Genomic DNA, 16,612 nt, shown 5'->3' with positions numbered 1-16,612 from the left:
TGTGGGCCCCCCGGTCATGTGACGGGGGTCATGTGACGGGGGTCATGATATACCTGAACCAGATTATTCCAGAAAAATGGTCGGGCCCTACTCTACTGTAACCTATTAAATATTTGTTCAAATATGCAATACAATTTAGGTATATTTTGATTTATTTTTCAATTTTTAAAATGACCAATATCACGTACAAGGAACAAATACCACCGCACCATGACCAGACCACAAATTACAACCACAGTGATCGAATAATATCACATACAAGGAACAAATACCACCGCACCATGTCAAGAGCACATATTACCACCACTTAATGAGCAAATAGCACATACAAGGGACAAATACAATACTTACTTGTTGCATTTTTGCAGCATTGTTCCAAAAATGCATTAAAAACGCATAGTTTTTGCCTGAATTTTATGAAAAAGTGATAAAACCAGCTTCTACAACGCATCGTGTGAACATTCTCTAAAGGTGTGTTCATATTTCATGCTAATTTTGTTGTGGATCCGGTGCCTCAATCTCTGGGACATCCCCGCCCCATGGATGGAGCTGCGTTTTAACAGCCTCATTCACTTTGGAATGACGTATGAAGAAACTCGGTACTGAGTTTGTAGGATTACAAAAACATGGCTGATTTCTTCCAAAAACAGTGCCACGCCGACCGACAGGTTATGAAAGGTAATGCAGCTGAGACTCATTGATTTTAATAGTGATGAGCTGCAGTACCAAGCACAGCCTCCGGACAAGTGTGGCACTGTCTATGGATAAAAGTAACCACGTTCTTCTAATCTAATGATCATTTCCTAACGCTTTCTATTCCTAATTTTACAGGGATTCACATTTGGAAAAGCCGGAGAAATTCTTACAACAAGACTTAGGCTATTTACCTTTAAAGCGATGTTAAGACAGGTATGATCTATGGCATTTACTTTAGAAGGGTTGACACCCCTAGGACATGAAGCGAGGGTTTTCTAAGGCAGAATATTTGTTTAAAAAAAATGCAGCTTTATAGTATTGTCCATTCAGTCAGAGACAGGTCATGGTGTTGTACAGCAATGTCATATCTCCCACAATGCTGCCTCCGCTGGCTGGGAACGGTAGTACATGAAGAAAAATGTCATCTCATCCAATGGTTAATTTATCCATCTTCCGTAAAGATTAGCCAACATTTTCCTCGGGTTTCTAGGTACATAATTACAATGATGATCTTATTACGATGGGAGAACCCCAAAATAAGAATGGAGGCAGCAATCTGTATTCAGGCCAAGGTCTAGGTACTGCGATCTACTTACACGGATAATAGAGGTTTCATGACGTGGATTATTTCATGGCGTCTTTTGTATTTCAGGAAATGGGCTGGTTTGATGACAAGAAGAATAGTACTGGTGCTTTAACGACAAGACTGGCCTCCGACGCCTCCCAAGTGCAGGGGGTATGTGTTTGGCTTTGACTATTCAAAAAATTACCTTGCTAGAGGGCGCTCAAAACTAAAACCTAATATGAGGACAGTAGTAAGATACTTTGAGTTATATACCGACATTGAAGCTACTATGGGGTCTTGCAGCCACATATACTCAGAGGAATGAGGAGCTGTTGGTGACCACTGTAGATGATGGAAAGAGTGACAACAAAAACATATGCATTGGGTTAATGTTGGCCCTACCCGTGAGGCATTGGGTTAATGTCAGCCCTACCCGTGATGCATTGGGTAAATGTCGGCCCTACCCGTGATGCATTGGGTTAATGTCAGCCCCACCCGTGATGCATTGGATTAATGTTGGCCCTACCCATGATGCATTGAGTTAATGTCAGTCCTACCCATGATGCATTGAGTTAGTCGGCCCTACCCGTGATGCATTGGGTTAATGTCGGCCCTACCAGTGATGCATTGGGCTAATGTCGACACTACCTGCAATTCATTTGGTTAATGTTGGCCCTACCCATGATGCATTGGGTCAATGTCGGCCCTACCAGTGATTCATTGGGTAAGTGTCAGCCCTACCCGTGATGCATTAGGTTAATGTTGGCCCTACCCGTGATGAATTGGGTTAATGTTGGCCCTACCCCTGATGCATTGGGTGAATGTCGGCCCTACCAGTGATTCATTGGGTAAATTGTTGTGAATTCTGTGGTCAAGCTCCCTCCTGTGGTCATGAGTGGTACTTCGGCTGGTTCTGTCCATGAGCTTCATCTGGTGGATGTGAGTGGGGCTGCGGCTTCTGACTTTCCTTCCTCAGGTGACGAGGTTAGGTCGTTAGGTGCTGCTCTATTTAACTCCACCTAGTTCTTTGTTCCTTGCCTCCAGTCAATGTTCCAGTATTGGTCTTGCTCTCTCCTGGATCATCTTGTGGCCTGTCTGCCCTGCATAAGCTAAGTTCTGCTTGTGTTACTTTTGTTTGCTATTTTTTCTGTCCAGCTAGCTATATTGGTTTTTCTTGCTTGCTGGAAGCTCTGGGACGCAGAGGAAGCACCTCCGTGCCGTTAGTCGGTACGGAGGGTCTTTTTGCGCCCTCTGCGTGGTTGTTTGTAGGTTTTTGTGCTGACCGCAAAGCTATCTTTACTATCCTCGGTCTATTCAGTAAGTCGGGCCTCACTTTGCTAATACCTATTTCATCTCTGTGTTTGTATTTTCATCTTTACTCACAGTCATTATATGTGGGGGGCTGCCTTTTCCTTTGGGGAATTTCTCTGAGGCAAGGTAGGCTTATTTTTCTATCTTCAGGGCTGTGCCCGAGGCGCCTAGGTCTGGTCAGGAGCGCTCCACGGCTACCTCTAGTGTGGTGTGATAGGATTATGGATTGCGGTCAGCAGAGTTCCCACGTCTCAGAGCTCGTCCTATGTTATTAGCAACTATCAGGTCACTTTGGGTGCTCTTAACCACCAGGTCCATTGTGTTTCTGAATCACCAGTTCATAACAGTAAATGTCAGCCCTACCCGTGATGCATTAGGTTAATGTTGGCCCTACCCGTGATGCATTGGGTTAATGTTGGCCCTACCCATGATGCATTGGGTTAATGTCGGCCCTACCAGTGATTCATTGGGTAAATGTCAGCCCTACCCGTGATGCATTAGGTTAATGTTGGCCCTACCCGTGATGCATTGGGTTAATGTTGGCCCTACCCATGATGCATTGGGTTAATGTCGGCCCTACCAGTGATTCATTGGGTAAATGTCAGCCCTACCCGTGATGCATTAGGTTAATGTTGGCCCTACCCGTGATGCATTTGGTTAATGTCAGCCCTACCCGTGATGCATTGGGTTAATGTTGGCCCTACTCGTGATGCATTGGGTTAATGTCGGCCCTACCCCGTGAATATGAGCCCCCTGATAGATTTAGGGAAAGTGCTTGGATATCGCCAGTAGTCTCATAGACAATGAATTGAGCTCTTAAATATCGAGCCTTTCAGATGCTCCTAACATCTCTAGTTTTGGTCCCTACCTTAGATCTTTACTTACAGCTATTATAATGCTGCTGAAAATGGTTTATGAAATGAGACGTTATTTACCATATTTTCCCTGTGTGTCTTTATTGCAGGCCACCGGATCCAGACTGGCCTTACTGGCACAGAACATTGCCAACTTGGGCACTGCCACCATAATATCTTTCATCTACGGATGGCAGCTAACTCTCCTTATCTTGGCGATTGTACCAGTCATCGCCGTCTCTGCCCTGCTGCAGATGAAAGCGTTTGCTGGGCACGCAAAGAAGGACAAAGAGGAACTGGAAGTAGCAGGAAAGGTGAGCGATGTCTACCATAATATGTGCTGTCAGCCTGTACCACGCTAAGTCAATGTTCACACATCCAGTTGTCATCTGTTTGTAAAAGATTCAGTATTAAAAAAAATAGATCAGTTACATACAAAGCAAAAACATCTGTTATGATCCATATAATTCACAGACTTCAGTGCTAAACAAAACAGATCCAGTTGCTATCCATTTTTTTTCTGGAAAGGAGGCAAATGGTAAACATTTTATGATACTTCCGATTCCATTGAAATAAATGCGTCCTGTACTGGAACATTTTATTTCCATTTTTATGACCCCAAAACCATAAATAACTACTGGACATGTGAACAGAACCGAAGACATACAGGCCAGGATGTCCTATCTTACTGCCCCCTAGTGGCGGGGCAGCCTCAGATGAGCAGATATCTCCCCAATACTGCTGATGTCCAACCCTCTGCCTTCCTCGAACCCATACTGTGTAATTATAGGGTCACACGTTGCCATAATTGGTGCTTGCATTCTGCTGGCAGTTCCCGGGCGCGTCACCGGAGTCTCTTACTTACCGATCTCCGCTCCTTCTGTCATAGATCGCCACTGAGGCTGTAGAGAACATTCGCACCGTGGTCTCATTAACCCGAGAGAGGAAGTTCGAGGCAATGTATGATGAAAAACTGGTCGGACCCTACAAGTAAGAGAAGCCATAATGTGTGCGCTTGTGCGTCTGTACGATACCGGCCGAGACGCAGCACAAAGATCCCTCATCTGACACTGAAGAATGTATTGTCTTTTTGCCTAGGAATTCCATTAAGAAAGCGCACATTTATGGAGTGACTTTTGGATTATCTCAAGCCATCATGTTCTTTGCGTACGCCGGATGTTTCCGCTTTGGGGCTTGGTTGGTAGCAAATAATCACACGGATATGGAGGATGTATTCTTGTAAGACTATCTATCTATTATCTACCTATTATCCATCTATTATCTATCTATATCTGTTATCTATTTATCATCTATCTATTAATCATCTATTATCTATCTGTTATCTATTATCTATCATCTGTTATCTATCTACCTATTATCTATCTATTATATATCTATTATCTACTGATTATCTATCATCTATTATCTATCTACCTATTCTCTATCATCTATCTATTATCTATTTATCATCTATTATCTATCTTTTAACTATCTATTATCTGTTTATTATATAGCTATACAGTATATCGGTTATCTATTTATCTGTCTATTATCTAGCTATCTTATGATCCTTTGTCTGTTTATCTTTCTACCAACATCTCTATAGTTTTGATAATTATTACGCTTCTGTATTTTTTTCATACAGGGTATTTTCAGCCATTGTATTCGGTGCCATGGCTTTGGGTCAGACCAGCTCCTTTGCTCCAGACTATGCAAAAGCCAAGACATCAGCAGCTCATATATTCAATCTGCTGGAGAGGCAGCCTCTTATAGACAGCTACAATGCGGCCGGAGACAAACCTGTAAGATCTTTAATGAATAAGTGGAATTATTTTTCATGACTTGTCTATTTGCTATGTTAAATGGAAGACATATCTATAGCCGTCTAGAAGTGGCAACCATATGACGTGAGAAGGGGGTAATGACAGTAAGGCCGGGGTCACACTTGCGAGTGCAATGCGAGAAACTCGCGCATCAATACTGGGCACTGCTGCCGGCACTCGGGACCGAAGCGTGTGGCTGTATGTATTTCTATGCAGCTGAACACTCCGGTCCGAACCGCCAGCGGCAATGCCGGGTATTGATATGCGAGAGACTCGCGCCTAGTTTCTTGCATTGCACTCGCAAATGTGACACCGGCCTAAGGCTCCTAATTCTTTAAAGCCCCAAATCTCTGTAATAGATTGTATGGTATTACTAGTGGGCTCCATTCATTTCACGGGAACTGATCTGCAATACCAGACTCAACGTAGATCCATGATTTTCTAATTCTGCACAACTCCTATAAGTTTTGCCACAGGAGCACTTCAATAAAAATCTCTTGTCATTGCCTACAGTCTCACTGTTATGGGAACGTCAGATTCCAAGGAGTCCGATTTAATTATCCGACACGACCAGATTTGCCCGTGCTTCGAGGATTGGATATCAACGTAGGGAAAGGAGAAACCCTGGCATTAGTGGGCAGCAGTGGATGTGGGAAAAGTACCACGGTTCAACTTCTAGAAAGATTCTATGACCCATTGGATGGAGAAGTGGTAAGTAAACCCAATGGAAATTTTTTTTGTAATGGACGTCTTAGTGCCCACTGGCAACTGTTTCCAAGGTTTTAGCCACTTGGTGTATTCTTTATAGAGTGTGGACGGGTCTGACGTCAGGGCGGTGAACATCCAGTGGCTCCGGGCACAGATGGGTATTGTGTCTCAGGAGCCCATGCTGTTTGACTGCAGTATAGCGGATAATATCGCCTATGGAGATAACAGCCGGGTGGTGCCATTCGAAGAAGTGGAGAAAGCAGCCAAGGAGGCCAATATCCAGAGCTTCATTGAATCACTCCCTGATGTAAGTCAACAAAATTGCATATTCTATGTGACTCTTGATCATTGGATCAAATCGTGGTTGACTTGTGATAGTTACAATAATTCTAACACTACAACAATATTGTTCCACAACTCTTTTCTAAATACAGCGAACCCTAGATTAAAGAAAACCTTTCACCAATTTTTTGTGTTCAACTGGACACGATGTAATAGATGCTGCAGATCCAAATAAAAGGTTTTTGTTTTTTCATAATTTCGCCTTTCCGTTGCGGAGATATTAACGATCAAAGTATTTGACATCTAAAAGGTTAAAAAAAATTTAAGCCCAAGTGGGCGTTACCAGAAAGATTTCACTGGGGGCGTGTACTTCATCCTCATTCTGATGCTGACCAATCATAAGCCGTCTGCAACACACTGGGGAAAGAACAACCCCCGCACAATGTAAGAATACAGCTCTGATCTCCTGATCTAACCTCCTGCATGATTAAAAAATGCTGGCAAATTAGAGCTCAGAGGATTCACAGCTTTCAGTTAAGCTCATTACATGAGCAGAGCAGCCTGTCATTATGTGTTTCACATTGGAGTTGTTTGCTCTGTTCTCACTGCAGAACGATTACAAGTTGCTTTGAGCAGAACGGCCGTAAGTATTACTCATTGGACAGGCTGTGTGGGTGGAAAGGGCAGTACAGCAGAGCTATGACAAGAGGAAAGCTGATAAAAGGATGTGCAATGTAACACTGCTAAACTCAGCTGTGCTGACCTTTCCCTCACACTCACATTATGTGAAAAGGGATAGTTATCTGCTCCAATTTTACAGCACTTTCTAGCCATGCAGGAGGTTAGACTAGGAGATCAGGGATATCCTTTCATCTGACACATTGTGGAACCTAAGCTATGGTGGGGCCGTGTTTTTTTTAAGCTGTGTTGTTGCCCACTTATGATTGGGTAACTCATACAGGGAGAAGAAGTACCCGCCTCCCCAGCTTGTCTAATTCATGATGAATTGTGGTGTTCCAAAACTGACACAAGTAAATTACTGGTGTAGCGCACAGAGGAACACGCCACTCTTCAGCTGTTTCAGGCATGCACCTCTTAATAAAACAGAAGCGTCTGACTCCAAAACACCCCATCATAACACGCCGGTCTTGATGAATTGGGCCCATTGTATTTATTATAAATTACATAACCTCTGTTTTGATAATCATTCTGAACACTGTGGTCAAGCTGTTCCAATGGCAGTGAACCCACTGTAACTTTTTATTCTTATTAGAGTTATGACTAGTGATGAGCGAATATACTCGAGATTTCCCTAGCACGCTCGGGTGTCTTCCGAGTATTTTTTAGTGCTCGGAGATTTAGTTTTTATTGCCGCAGCTGAATGATTTACATCTGTTAGCCAGCATAAGTACATGTGGGGGTTGTCTGGTTGCTAGGGAATCCCCACATGTAATCAAGCTGTCTAAGAGATGTAAATCATCCAGCTGAGGTGAGGAAAACTAAATCTCCGAGCACTAAAAAATACTCGGAGGACCCCCGAGCGTGCTCAGGAAATCTCGAGTAACGAGTATATTCGCTCATCACTAGATATGACCGGCCAGAAGTAAAAATTCAAGGTAAGTTTATGAGAGCCTGAACGAGGCCAGAACGAGGCACTCATAGACTTTCACTGAGATCTTGCGACCGTTACCTCTGACTTTCGGCCAGTCAGAAGTTGCCGTCACAAGTTGGTGGCGCGAGACCGGAGCCATGCCGGAAACAGCTAAGGACGGCGGTTGGTGAGTATAATACCAGGGTCAGGGAACTTAGATTAGTTGCCCCACTCTAGCGGTGAGTGGTGCTTCAAACTATTATCCATATACATAATGCAGAATTGATAAATAATTTAAAAGTGTCCTAAAAATCCCTTTATTTTACAGAAATATAACACCCGTGTTGGAGATAAGGGAACGCAGCTCTCCGGAGGTCAGAAGCAGAGAATCGCCATAGCACGAGCTCTGGTCCGTCGACCCAAAATCCTGTTATTGGATGAGGCCACGTCTGCTCTGGATACAGAGAGTGAGAAGGTAAAATTAGTATAAAATGATGAACATAAATGTTACCTGCCCTGCATTGCACCAAAACTTCATGGTCTCAAGAGGGAAAAAACTGTACTTTTGGCCTAACGGTGCCCTATGCAAAGTTATCCTTTGGTGTCTCCACCCCATTGTTTTTTTATTTTTGTACTCAGTCTCCTCAGGACACATGGGTGAACAGGTTTCTATCTTAGGGAAATTGATGGCCATAGCAATCTATGGCAATTGGGTTAAATAGGGCATTAAACAGAAGGACACCAAAGGGGCAGTCATTTGATATTGTGCAGATAGGGGGCGCCGAGCTGAAGGACACTATTAGGATACGTTCACATTAGCGTTGTGCGGCGCCCCTATATATAACATGGGGGGCGCATGGACATGCGTTGTCTTGCGTTTTGTGACGCATGCGTCATTTTGGCGCAACTGTCAGGGCGCAGAGAACGCTGCATGATGCAGTTTTTTCTGTGCCGAAAATCATGCAAAAAAAAATGAACGCATGCGTCACAAAACGCTGCATTGTGCATGCGTTTTGCATGCGTTGTGCGTTGCGTCGCCGATGCTGCGCCACACAACACAAATGTGAACGTAGCCTTATACAGAGTGGGATGGCAGCAAGTGGTGAATAGAGTCATGTGAATCTCACTGTCGCCCCTGCTGCAATCTCTGCAAAAGCAAACATTGCATATAGTCTAGCCATGAAAATAAGAATCGGACATGTTGAATTTCCATATGCCCAGTCCTGTGCTCTCAAGAGCAGCAAGTCACCATTTGCATTTGGCAGCGATTTCCTTTACTCCCTCCTCTATGCACACTCAGCCATACTGAACGTGCACGGTTATAGTGGGGCTGGAAGAACAGCGGTCAGCCACAACATAGGCACCAATTGGAGCCTTTCCTTGAAATTCTAATTTTTGTGTTATGTTTGGATTTTTCATTCTATTTATTGTGTCTCTAACAATATAATGTTCCCCCCCGCCCCCCTCAGGTTGTACAGGACGCTCTGGACAAAGCTCGGGAAGGTCGCACGTGTATCGTTATCGCCCACCGCCTGTCCACCATTCAGAACGCAGATAAAATCGCCGTCATCCAGAACGGAAAAGTTGTAGAACAGGGGACACATCAGCAGCTCCTGCAGATGAAGGGGGTCTACCACTCGCTGGTCACAATACAGCTCGGACCCACATGAGCAGGACACGAGGGCGGACATTGCAGATTCAGATGGTGTTACTGTGAATCCAAAGACCTGCACCGGGCCAACGATACGGGCATTACACCGGGGCCGGATCTCTCGCTCTTTGTTCCTTCTGACAATACCCAAACGTAAAATGATAAAAATGATTATGTTGTGTAGGAATTGGTTACATCAAGTCATTTACACTACATGTCGGGAGGAAGCAAAGGCGCTGGTATAGAGACCTGGATGATGAGAGCTCTACTAGGGTCTCTGTATGCAAAATGGTTAAAAATTCCAAAAATGTGTTTATTTGTTGATGTGTCTGATATTGAAACAAAAGTGAACCTGATCTTCTGTGAATATGCTAAAAGGTGGGAACAGCGCCACTCTTCTCTATACGTTGTGTCAGGTATGGCATAAAGAGCACCACTCTTCTCTATACACTCAGGTAAGGCATAAACAGCGCCACTCTTCTCTATACACTGTCAGGTATGGCATAAAGAGCGCCACTCTTCTCTATACACTGTCAGGTATGGCATAAAGAGCGCCACTCTTCTCTATACACTGTCAGGTATGGCATAAACAGCGCCACTCTTCTCTATAGTCAGATATTGCATAAACAGCGCCACTCTTCTCTATACACTGTCAGGTATGGCATAAACAGCGCCACTCTTCTCTATAGTCAGGTATGGCATAAACAGCGCCACTCTTCTCTATACACTGTCAGGTATGGCATAAACAGCGCCTCTCTTCTCTATACACTGTCAGGTATGGCATAAAAAAGCGCCACTCTTCTCTATACATTGTCAGGTATGGCATAAACAGCGCCACTCTTCTCTATACACTGTCAGGTATGGCATAAACAGCGCCACTCTTCTCTATACGTTGTGTCTGGTAAGGCATAAACAGCGCCACTCTTCTCTATACACTGTCAGGTATGGCATAAACAGCGCCACTCTTCTCTATACACTGTCAGGTATGGCATAAACAGCACCACTCTTCTCTATACACTGTCAGGTATGGCATAAACAGCGCCACTCTTCTCTATACACTGTCAGGTATGGCATAAACAGCGCCACTCTTCTCTATACACTGTCAGGTATGGCATAAACAGCGCCACTCTTCTCTAGACATCGTGTCTGGTAAGGCATAAACAGCGCCACTCTTCTCTAGACATCGTGTCTGGTAAGGCATAAACAGCACCACTTTTTTTTAGTATAATCACATAAGACTTCTATAGCTTTTGATATAATTTCTGTATAATTTTTCTTAATATGTTGTGTATTGTCAATATAATATATACCTCTTATTTAATAACAAGTATTGATCACTTGATAATTTCGGAGACAGGATAGTCGGAGGGTTGTTTTACTGCTGCTACCTCCCCACTTTGTTTTTGTTTTGTTTGTTTTTTACCACTCCAGTTTTGTTGAGCAAAGTTTAAAAAAAATAAATTTTTTTCCTGAACATTTCAACTTGGCCGGTTTCCTTGAGGTTGTTTTCCAGTGAAGTACAAATAACATGCCTTAATATACTAAGAAACATATCACCAGAGGGTGTAACTACAGGCAAAGCAAACAATAGAACTAGTTTTGAGCTCTGAAAGAAAAATCTTCTAAAGGGAATGTGTCACCAGGAAATGATCTCTTGTTGAAATCAGGTTTTTTTTTAATGTTAAATATAGTTTTTTTAAGCTGTTTTATTAACACTGCCCACCTTTCTGGATTAAATATATACTTTTAATAGCTCTGATCCTCTTGCTCTGTAAACCGCACCCCTGAATCCATATGCTATGTGTAACGGGTGTCCAATCGGCCTGTATAAACGATTGGTGGTGGCAGCAGTAGTTCCTTTTGTTATTGTGGACTACTTCATGGATGCAGCCATGGCCTTGTCCATCACTCTTTAATCAATTGTGTAATTGCCCTGATGATTGGTGCAACGGAGCTGTTAATCCTGACAAACTGGTGGCAGCGGTGAGCTCTGAGTGATCTAATAAGTGTTTTCTCTGACAAGAGGAGTGAACACTAAGGCCGGCCTCACACTAGCGAGTTTTACGGACGTATGAGCGCATAAAATACGTCCATAAAACACGCATTACACACGGCCCAATTATTCTCTATGCCCCAGCTCCTATCTGCCGTATTTTACTGATCCGTATTATACGGTCTTCTACAGCCGTAGAAAATCACAGCGTGCTGCGTTTGTCACCGTATTGCGCAAAAAAAAATCGCCAATGAAAGTCTATGGAAGACAGAAAAATACGGATTACACATGAACCAGCAGTGTGACTTGCGAGAAATACGCAGCAGTGTTAGAGAGAAAAGCTGGCAATTCAGTGCGGTGTACAGTAATATCACACTGACAGCTTACAAGAGAATAGGTAGAATAAATGTGTATATAATATATATATAAAACTCCAGCGAATGAATGGAAACTAGGTCAATGACCTGTAGTTACATTCATTCGCGGTGAGGCGCCCTCTGCTGGTTGTCCTCATATGAACTCGAGCCTGGGAACTTGTCTGATTTTTTCCCACGCTCGAAGGACATCCAGCAGAGGGCGCCTCACCACGAATTAAGGTAACTACAGGTCATTGACCTGGTTTCCATTCATTCCCTGGGTTTTTACAGTCAGGAACACAGCAGCATTATAGCAGAGCTCCTGTTGTGAATTCTGTTGTCGAACTCCCTCCTGTGGTCGTGAATGGTACTTCGGCGAGTTCTGTCTATGGGCTCCCTCTGGTGGCTATGAGTGAAGCTGCTGCTTCTGAGGTTCCTTACACAGGTGACGTGGTTTATCCTTTGGTTGGCTGCTCTATTTAACTCCTCTCAGATCATTACTCCATGCCAGCTGTCAATGTTTTTGCATTGGTTAAGTTCGCTCCTGGATCTCTCTGGTGACCTGCCTTCTCCTGCAGAAGCTAAGATCCTGATAGTCATTATTTGTTCACTGCTTTCTTGTCCAGCTGGTTATCATGATTTTGTCTTGCTAGCTGGAAGCTCTGGGATGCAGAGTGGCACTGTGAGTCGGTGCGGAGGTCTTTTTTGCACACTCTGCGTGGTCTTTTGTAGGTTTTTGTGCTGATCGCAAAGTTACCTTTCCTATCCTCTGTCTATTTAGTAAGTCTGGCCTCCCTTTGCTGAAACCTGTTTCATCTCTGCATTTGTGACTTCCATCTTTACTCACAGTCAATATATGTGGGGGCTTCCTTTACCTTTGGGGAATTTCTCTGAGGCAAGGTAGGCTTTATTTTCTATCTCTAGGGCTAGATAGTTCTTAGGCTTTGACGAGGCGCCTAGGTCTGGTCAGGAGCGCTCCACGGCTATTTTTAGTGTGTGTGATAGGATTAGGGCTTGCGGTCAGCAGAGCTCCCACATCCCAGAGCTCGTCCTGTATGAGGTTTAACTATCAGGTCGTTCCGGGTGCTCCTAACCACCAGGTCATAACAGTACAGCTGGCCCAAAGTATTTATGCATCTCAATAGAGGGATAAGAGAACTTCTGAGACCATTTTTTTTTCTATGCACTGTGTTTTGTCTTTCTTTTCCCCTAGACCTTTGGGTGGTTCAGGACACAGGTGTAGATATGGACATTCAAGGTCTGTCTTCTTGTGTGGATCATCTCACTGCAAGGGTGCAAAACATTCAAGATTTTGTGGTTCAGAATCCTATGTTAGAGCCTAGAATTCCTATTCCTGACTTATTTTCTGGGGATAGATCTAGGTTCTTGAATTTCAAAAATAATTGTAAACTGTTTCTAGCTTTGAAACCCCGCTCCTCTGGTGACCCCGTTCAACAGGTAAAAATCATTATTTCTTTGTTGCGTGGTGACCCTCAAGACTGGGCATTTTCCCTTGCGCCAGGAGATCCTGCATTGCGTGAGGTTGATGCGTTTTTTCTGGCGCTTGGATTGCTTTATGATGAACCAAATTCAGTGGATCAGGCAGAGAAAATCTTGCTGGCTTTGTGTCAGGGTCAGGATGAAGCAGAGGTGTACTGTCAGAAGTTTAGAAAGTGGTCTGTGCTTACTCAGTGGAATGAATGTGCCCTGGCGGCAATTTTCAGAAAGGGTCTTTCTGAAGCCCTTAAGGATGTCATGGTGGGATTTCCCACGCCTGCTGGTCTGAATGAGTCTATGTCTTTGGCCATTCAGATCGATCGGCGCATGCGTGAGTGCAAAGTTGTGCACCATCTGGCGGTATACTCTGAGCATAGGCCTGAGCCTATGCAGTGTGATAGGACTTTGACCAGAGCTGAACGGCAAGAACACAGACGTCGGAATGGGCTGTGTTTTTACTGTGGTGAATCCACTCATGCTATCTCCGATTGTCCTAAGCGCACTAAGCGGTTCGCTAGGTCTGCCACCATTGGTACGATACAGTCTAAATTTCTTTTGTCCGTTACTCTGATTTGCTCTCTGTCGTCCTATTCTGTAATGGCTTTTGTGGATTCAGGCGCTGCCCTGAATTTGATGGACTTGGAGTTTGCCAGGCGCTGTGGTTTTTTCTTGGAGCCCTTGCAGTATCCTATTCCATTGAGAGGAATTGATGCTACGCCTTTGGCCAAGAATAAACCTTAGTACTGGACTCAATTGACCATGTGCATGGCTCCTGCACATCAGGAGGATATTCGCTTTCTGGTGTTGCATAATCTGCATGATGTGGTCGTTTTGGGGTTGCCATGGCTACAGGTCCATAATCCAGTGTTGGACTGGAAATCTATGTCTGTGTCCAGCTGGGGTTGTCAGGGGGTACATGGTGATGTTCCATTGCTGTCAATTTCGCCTTCCACTCCTTCTGAAATCCCTGAGTTTTTATCAGATTACCGGGATGTATTTGAAGAGCCCAAATCTGGTGCCCTACCTCCTCATAGGGATTGTGACTGTGCTATTAATTTGATTCCTGGTAGTAAGTTTCCTAAGGGTCGTCTGTTTAATTTATCTGTGCCAGAGCACGCCGCTATGCGGAGTTATATAAAGGAATCCTTGGAGAAGGGACATATTCGTCCGTCCTCGTCACCATTGGGAGCAGGGTTCTTTTTTGTGGCCAAGAAGGATGGTTCTTTGAGACCTTGTATTGATTACCGCCTTCTTAATAAGATCACAGTCAAATTTCAGTATCCTTTGCCGCTGCTGTCGGATTTATTTGCTCGGATTAAGGGGGCTAGTTGGTTCACCAAGATAGATCTTCGTGGTGCGTATAATCTTGTGCGAATTAAACAGGGTGATGAATGGAAAACGGCATTTAATACGCCAGAGGGCCATTTTGAGTACCTGGTTATGCCATTCGGGCTTTCTAATGCTCCATCTGTGTTTCAGTCCTTTATGCATCACATCTTCCTACCTGGATAGATTCATGATTGTATACTTGGATGACATTTTGGTCTTTTCGGATGATTGGGAGTCTCATGTGAAGCAGGTCAGAATGGTGTTCCAGGTCCTTCGTGCGAATTCCTTGTTTGTGAATTGGTCAAAGTGTCTCTTTGGAGTTCAGAAGGTTTCATTTTTGGGTTTCATTTTTTCCCCTTCTACGATCGAGATGGACCCTGTTAAAGTTCAGGCCATTTATGATTGGACTCAGCCGACATCTGTGAAGAGCTTGCAGAAATTCCTGGGCTTTGCTAATTTTTATCGTCGCTTCATCGCTAATTTTTCCAGTATTGCTAAACCGTTGACTGATTTGACCAAGAAAGGTGCTGATGTGGTCAATTGGTCTTCTGCGGCTGTGGAGGCTTTTCAGGAATTGAAGCGTCGTTTTGCTTCTGCCCCTGTGTTGTGCCAGCCAGATGTTTCGCTCCCTTTTCAGGTTGAGGTTGATGCTTCTGAAATTGGAGCAGGGGCTGTTTTGTTGCAAAGAAGTTCTGATGGCTCGGTGATGAAACCCTGTGCCTTCTTTTCTAGAAAATTCTCGCCTGCTGAGCGCAATTATGATGTGGGCAATCGGGAGTTGTTGGCCATCAAGTTGGCATTCGAGGAGTGGCGACATTGGCTTGAAGGAGCTAAACATCGCGTGGTGGTCTTGACGGATCACAAGAATTTGACTTATCTCGAGTCTGCCAAACGGTTGAATCCTAGACAGGCTCGATGGTCGCTCTTTTTCTCCCTTTTTGATTTTGTGGTTTCATACCTTCCGGGATCTAAGAATGTGAAGGCTGACGCCCTGTCAAGGAGTTTTATGCCTGACTCTCCGGGTGTTCCGGAGCCGGCGGGTATTCTTAAAGAGGGGGTAATTTTGTCTGCCATCTCCCCTGATTTGCGGCGGGTGCTGCAGAAGTTTCAGGCTGATAGACCTGACCGTTGTCCTACGGAGAAACTGTTTGTCCTTGATAGATGGACTAGTAGTTATCTCTGAGGTTCATTGTTTGGTGTTGGCTGGTCATCCTGGAATCTTTGGTACCAGAGATTTGGTGGCTAGATCCTTTTGGTGGCCTTCTTTGTCACGGGATGTGCGTTCTTTTGTGCAGTCCTGTGGGACTTGTGCTCGGGCTAAGCCCTGCTGTTCTCGTGCCAGTGGGTTGCTTTTGCCCTTGCCGATCCCGAAGAGGCCCTGGACGCATATTTCCATGGATTTTATTTCTGATCTCCCTGTTTCTCAAAAGATGTCGGTCATTTGGGTGGTTTGTGATCGCTTCTCTAAGATGGTCCATTTGGTACCTTTATCTAAATTGCCTTCCTCCTCTGATTTGGTGCCATTGTTTTTCCAGCATGTGGTTCGTTTGCATGGCATTCCAGAGAACATCATCTCGGACAGAGGTTCCCAGTTTGTTTCGAGGTTTTGGCGGTCCTTTTGCGCTAAGATGGGCATTGATTTGTCTTTTCCTCGGCTTTCCATCCTCAGACTAATGGCCAAACCGAACAAATTAATCAGACTTTGGAGACATATCTGAGATGCTTTGTTTCTGCTGATCAGGATTATTGGGTGTCCTTCTTGCCTTTGGCGGAGTTCGCCCTTAATAATCGGGCCAGCTGTACTGTTATGACCTGGTGGTTAGGAGCACCCAGAATGACCTGATAGTTAAACCTCAACCTCATACAGGACGAGCTCTGGGATGTGGGAGCTCTGCTGACCGCAAGCCCTAATCCTATCACACACACTAAAAATAGCCGTGGAGCGCTCCTGACCAG

The 16,612-nt window shown here is 44.4% G+C and overlaps 1 protein-coding gene across 1 annotated transcript in view; it reads left to right on the top strand.

Moving 5' to 3' along the window:
• The window catches only part of ABCB1 (ATP binding cassette subfamily B member 1), a 65,984-nt gene extending 55,021 nt beyond the window's left edge, over nucleotides 1-10,963 (top strand). Inside the window, exons 19-28 of the mRNA XM_069729458.1 lie at nucleotides 832-909; nucleotides 1,349-1,432; nucleotides 3,537-3,740; nucleotides 4,316-4,416; nucleotides 4,525-4,665; nucleotides 5,072-5,228; nucleotides 5,763-5,960; nucleotides 6,058-6,264; nucleotides 8,159-8,305; nucleotides 9,300-10,963. Coding sequence (XP_069585559.1) covers nucleotides 832-909; nucleotides 1,349-1,432; nucleotides 3,537-3,740; nucleotides 4,316-4,416; nucleotides 4,525-4,665; nucleotides 5,072-5,228; nucleotides 5,763-5,960; nucleotides 6,058-6,264; nucleotides 8,159-8,305; nucleotides 9,300-9,500 — 1,518 coding nt within the window. The 3' untranslated portion in view covers nucleotides 9,501-10,963. The remainder of the gene's footprint in view (nucleotides 1-831; nucleotides 910-1,348; nucleotides 1,433-3,536; nucleotides 3,741-4,315; nucleotides 4,417-4,524; nucleotides 4,666-5,071; nucleotides 5,229-5,762; nucleotides 5,961-6,057; nucleotides 6,265-8,158; nucleotides 8,306-9,299) is intronic.
• Nucleotides 10,964-16,612: the final 5,649 nt, after the last annotated feature.

Source organism: Ranitomeya imitator, chromosome 6 (genome assembly GCF_032444005.1).
Source record: "Ranitomeya imitator isolate aRanImi1 chromosome 6, aRanImi1.pri, whole genome shotgun sequence".
Lineage (NCBI taxonomy): Eukaryota > Metazoa > Chordata > Amphibia > Anura > Dendrobatidae > Ranitomeya > Ranitomeya imitator.
This window is presented reverse-complemented; position numbering and strand designations above follow the sequence as displayed.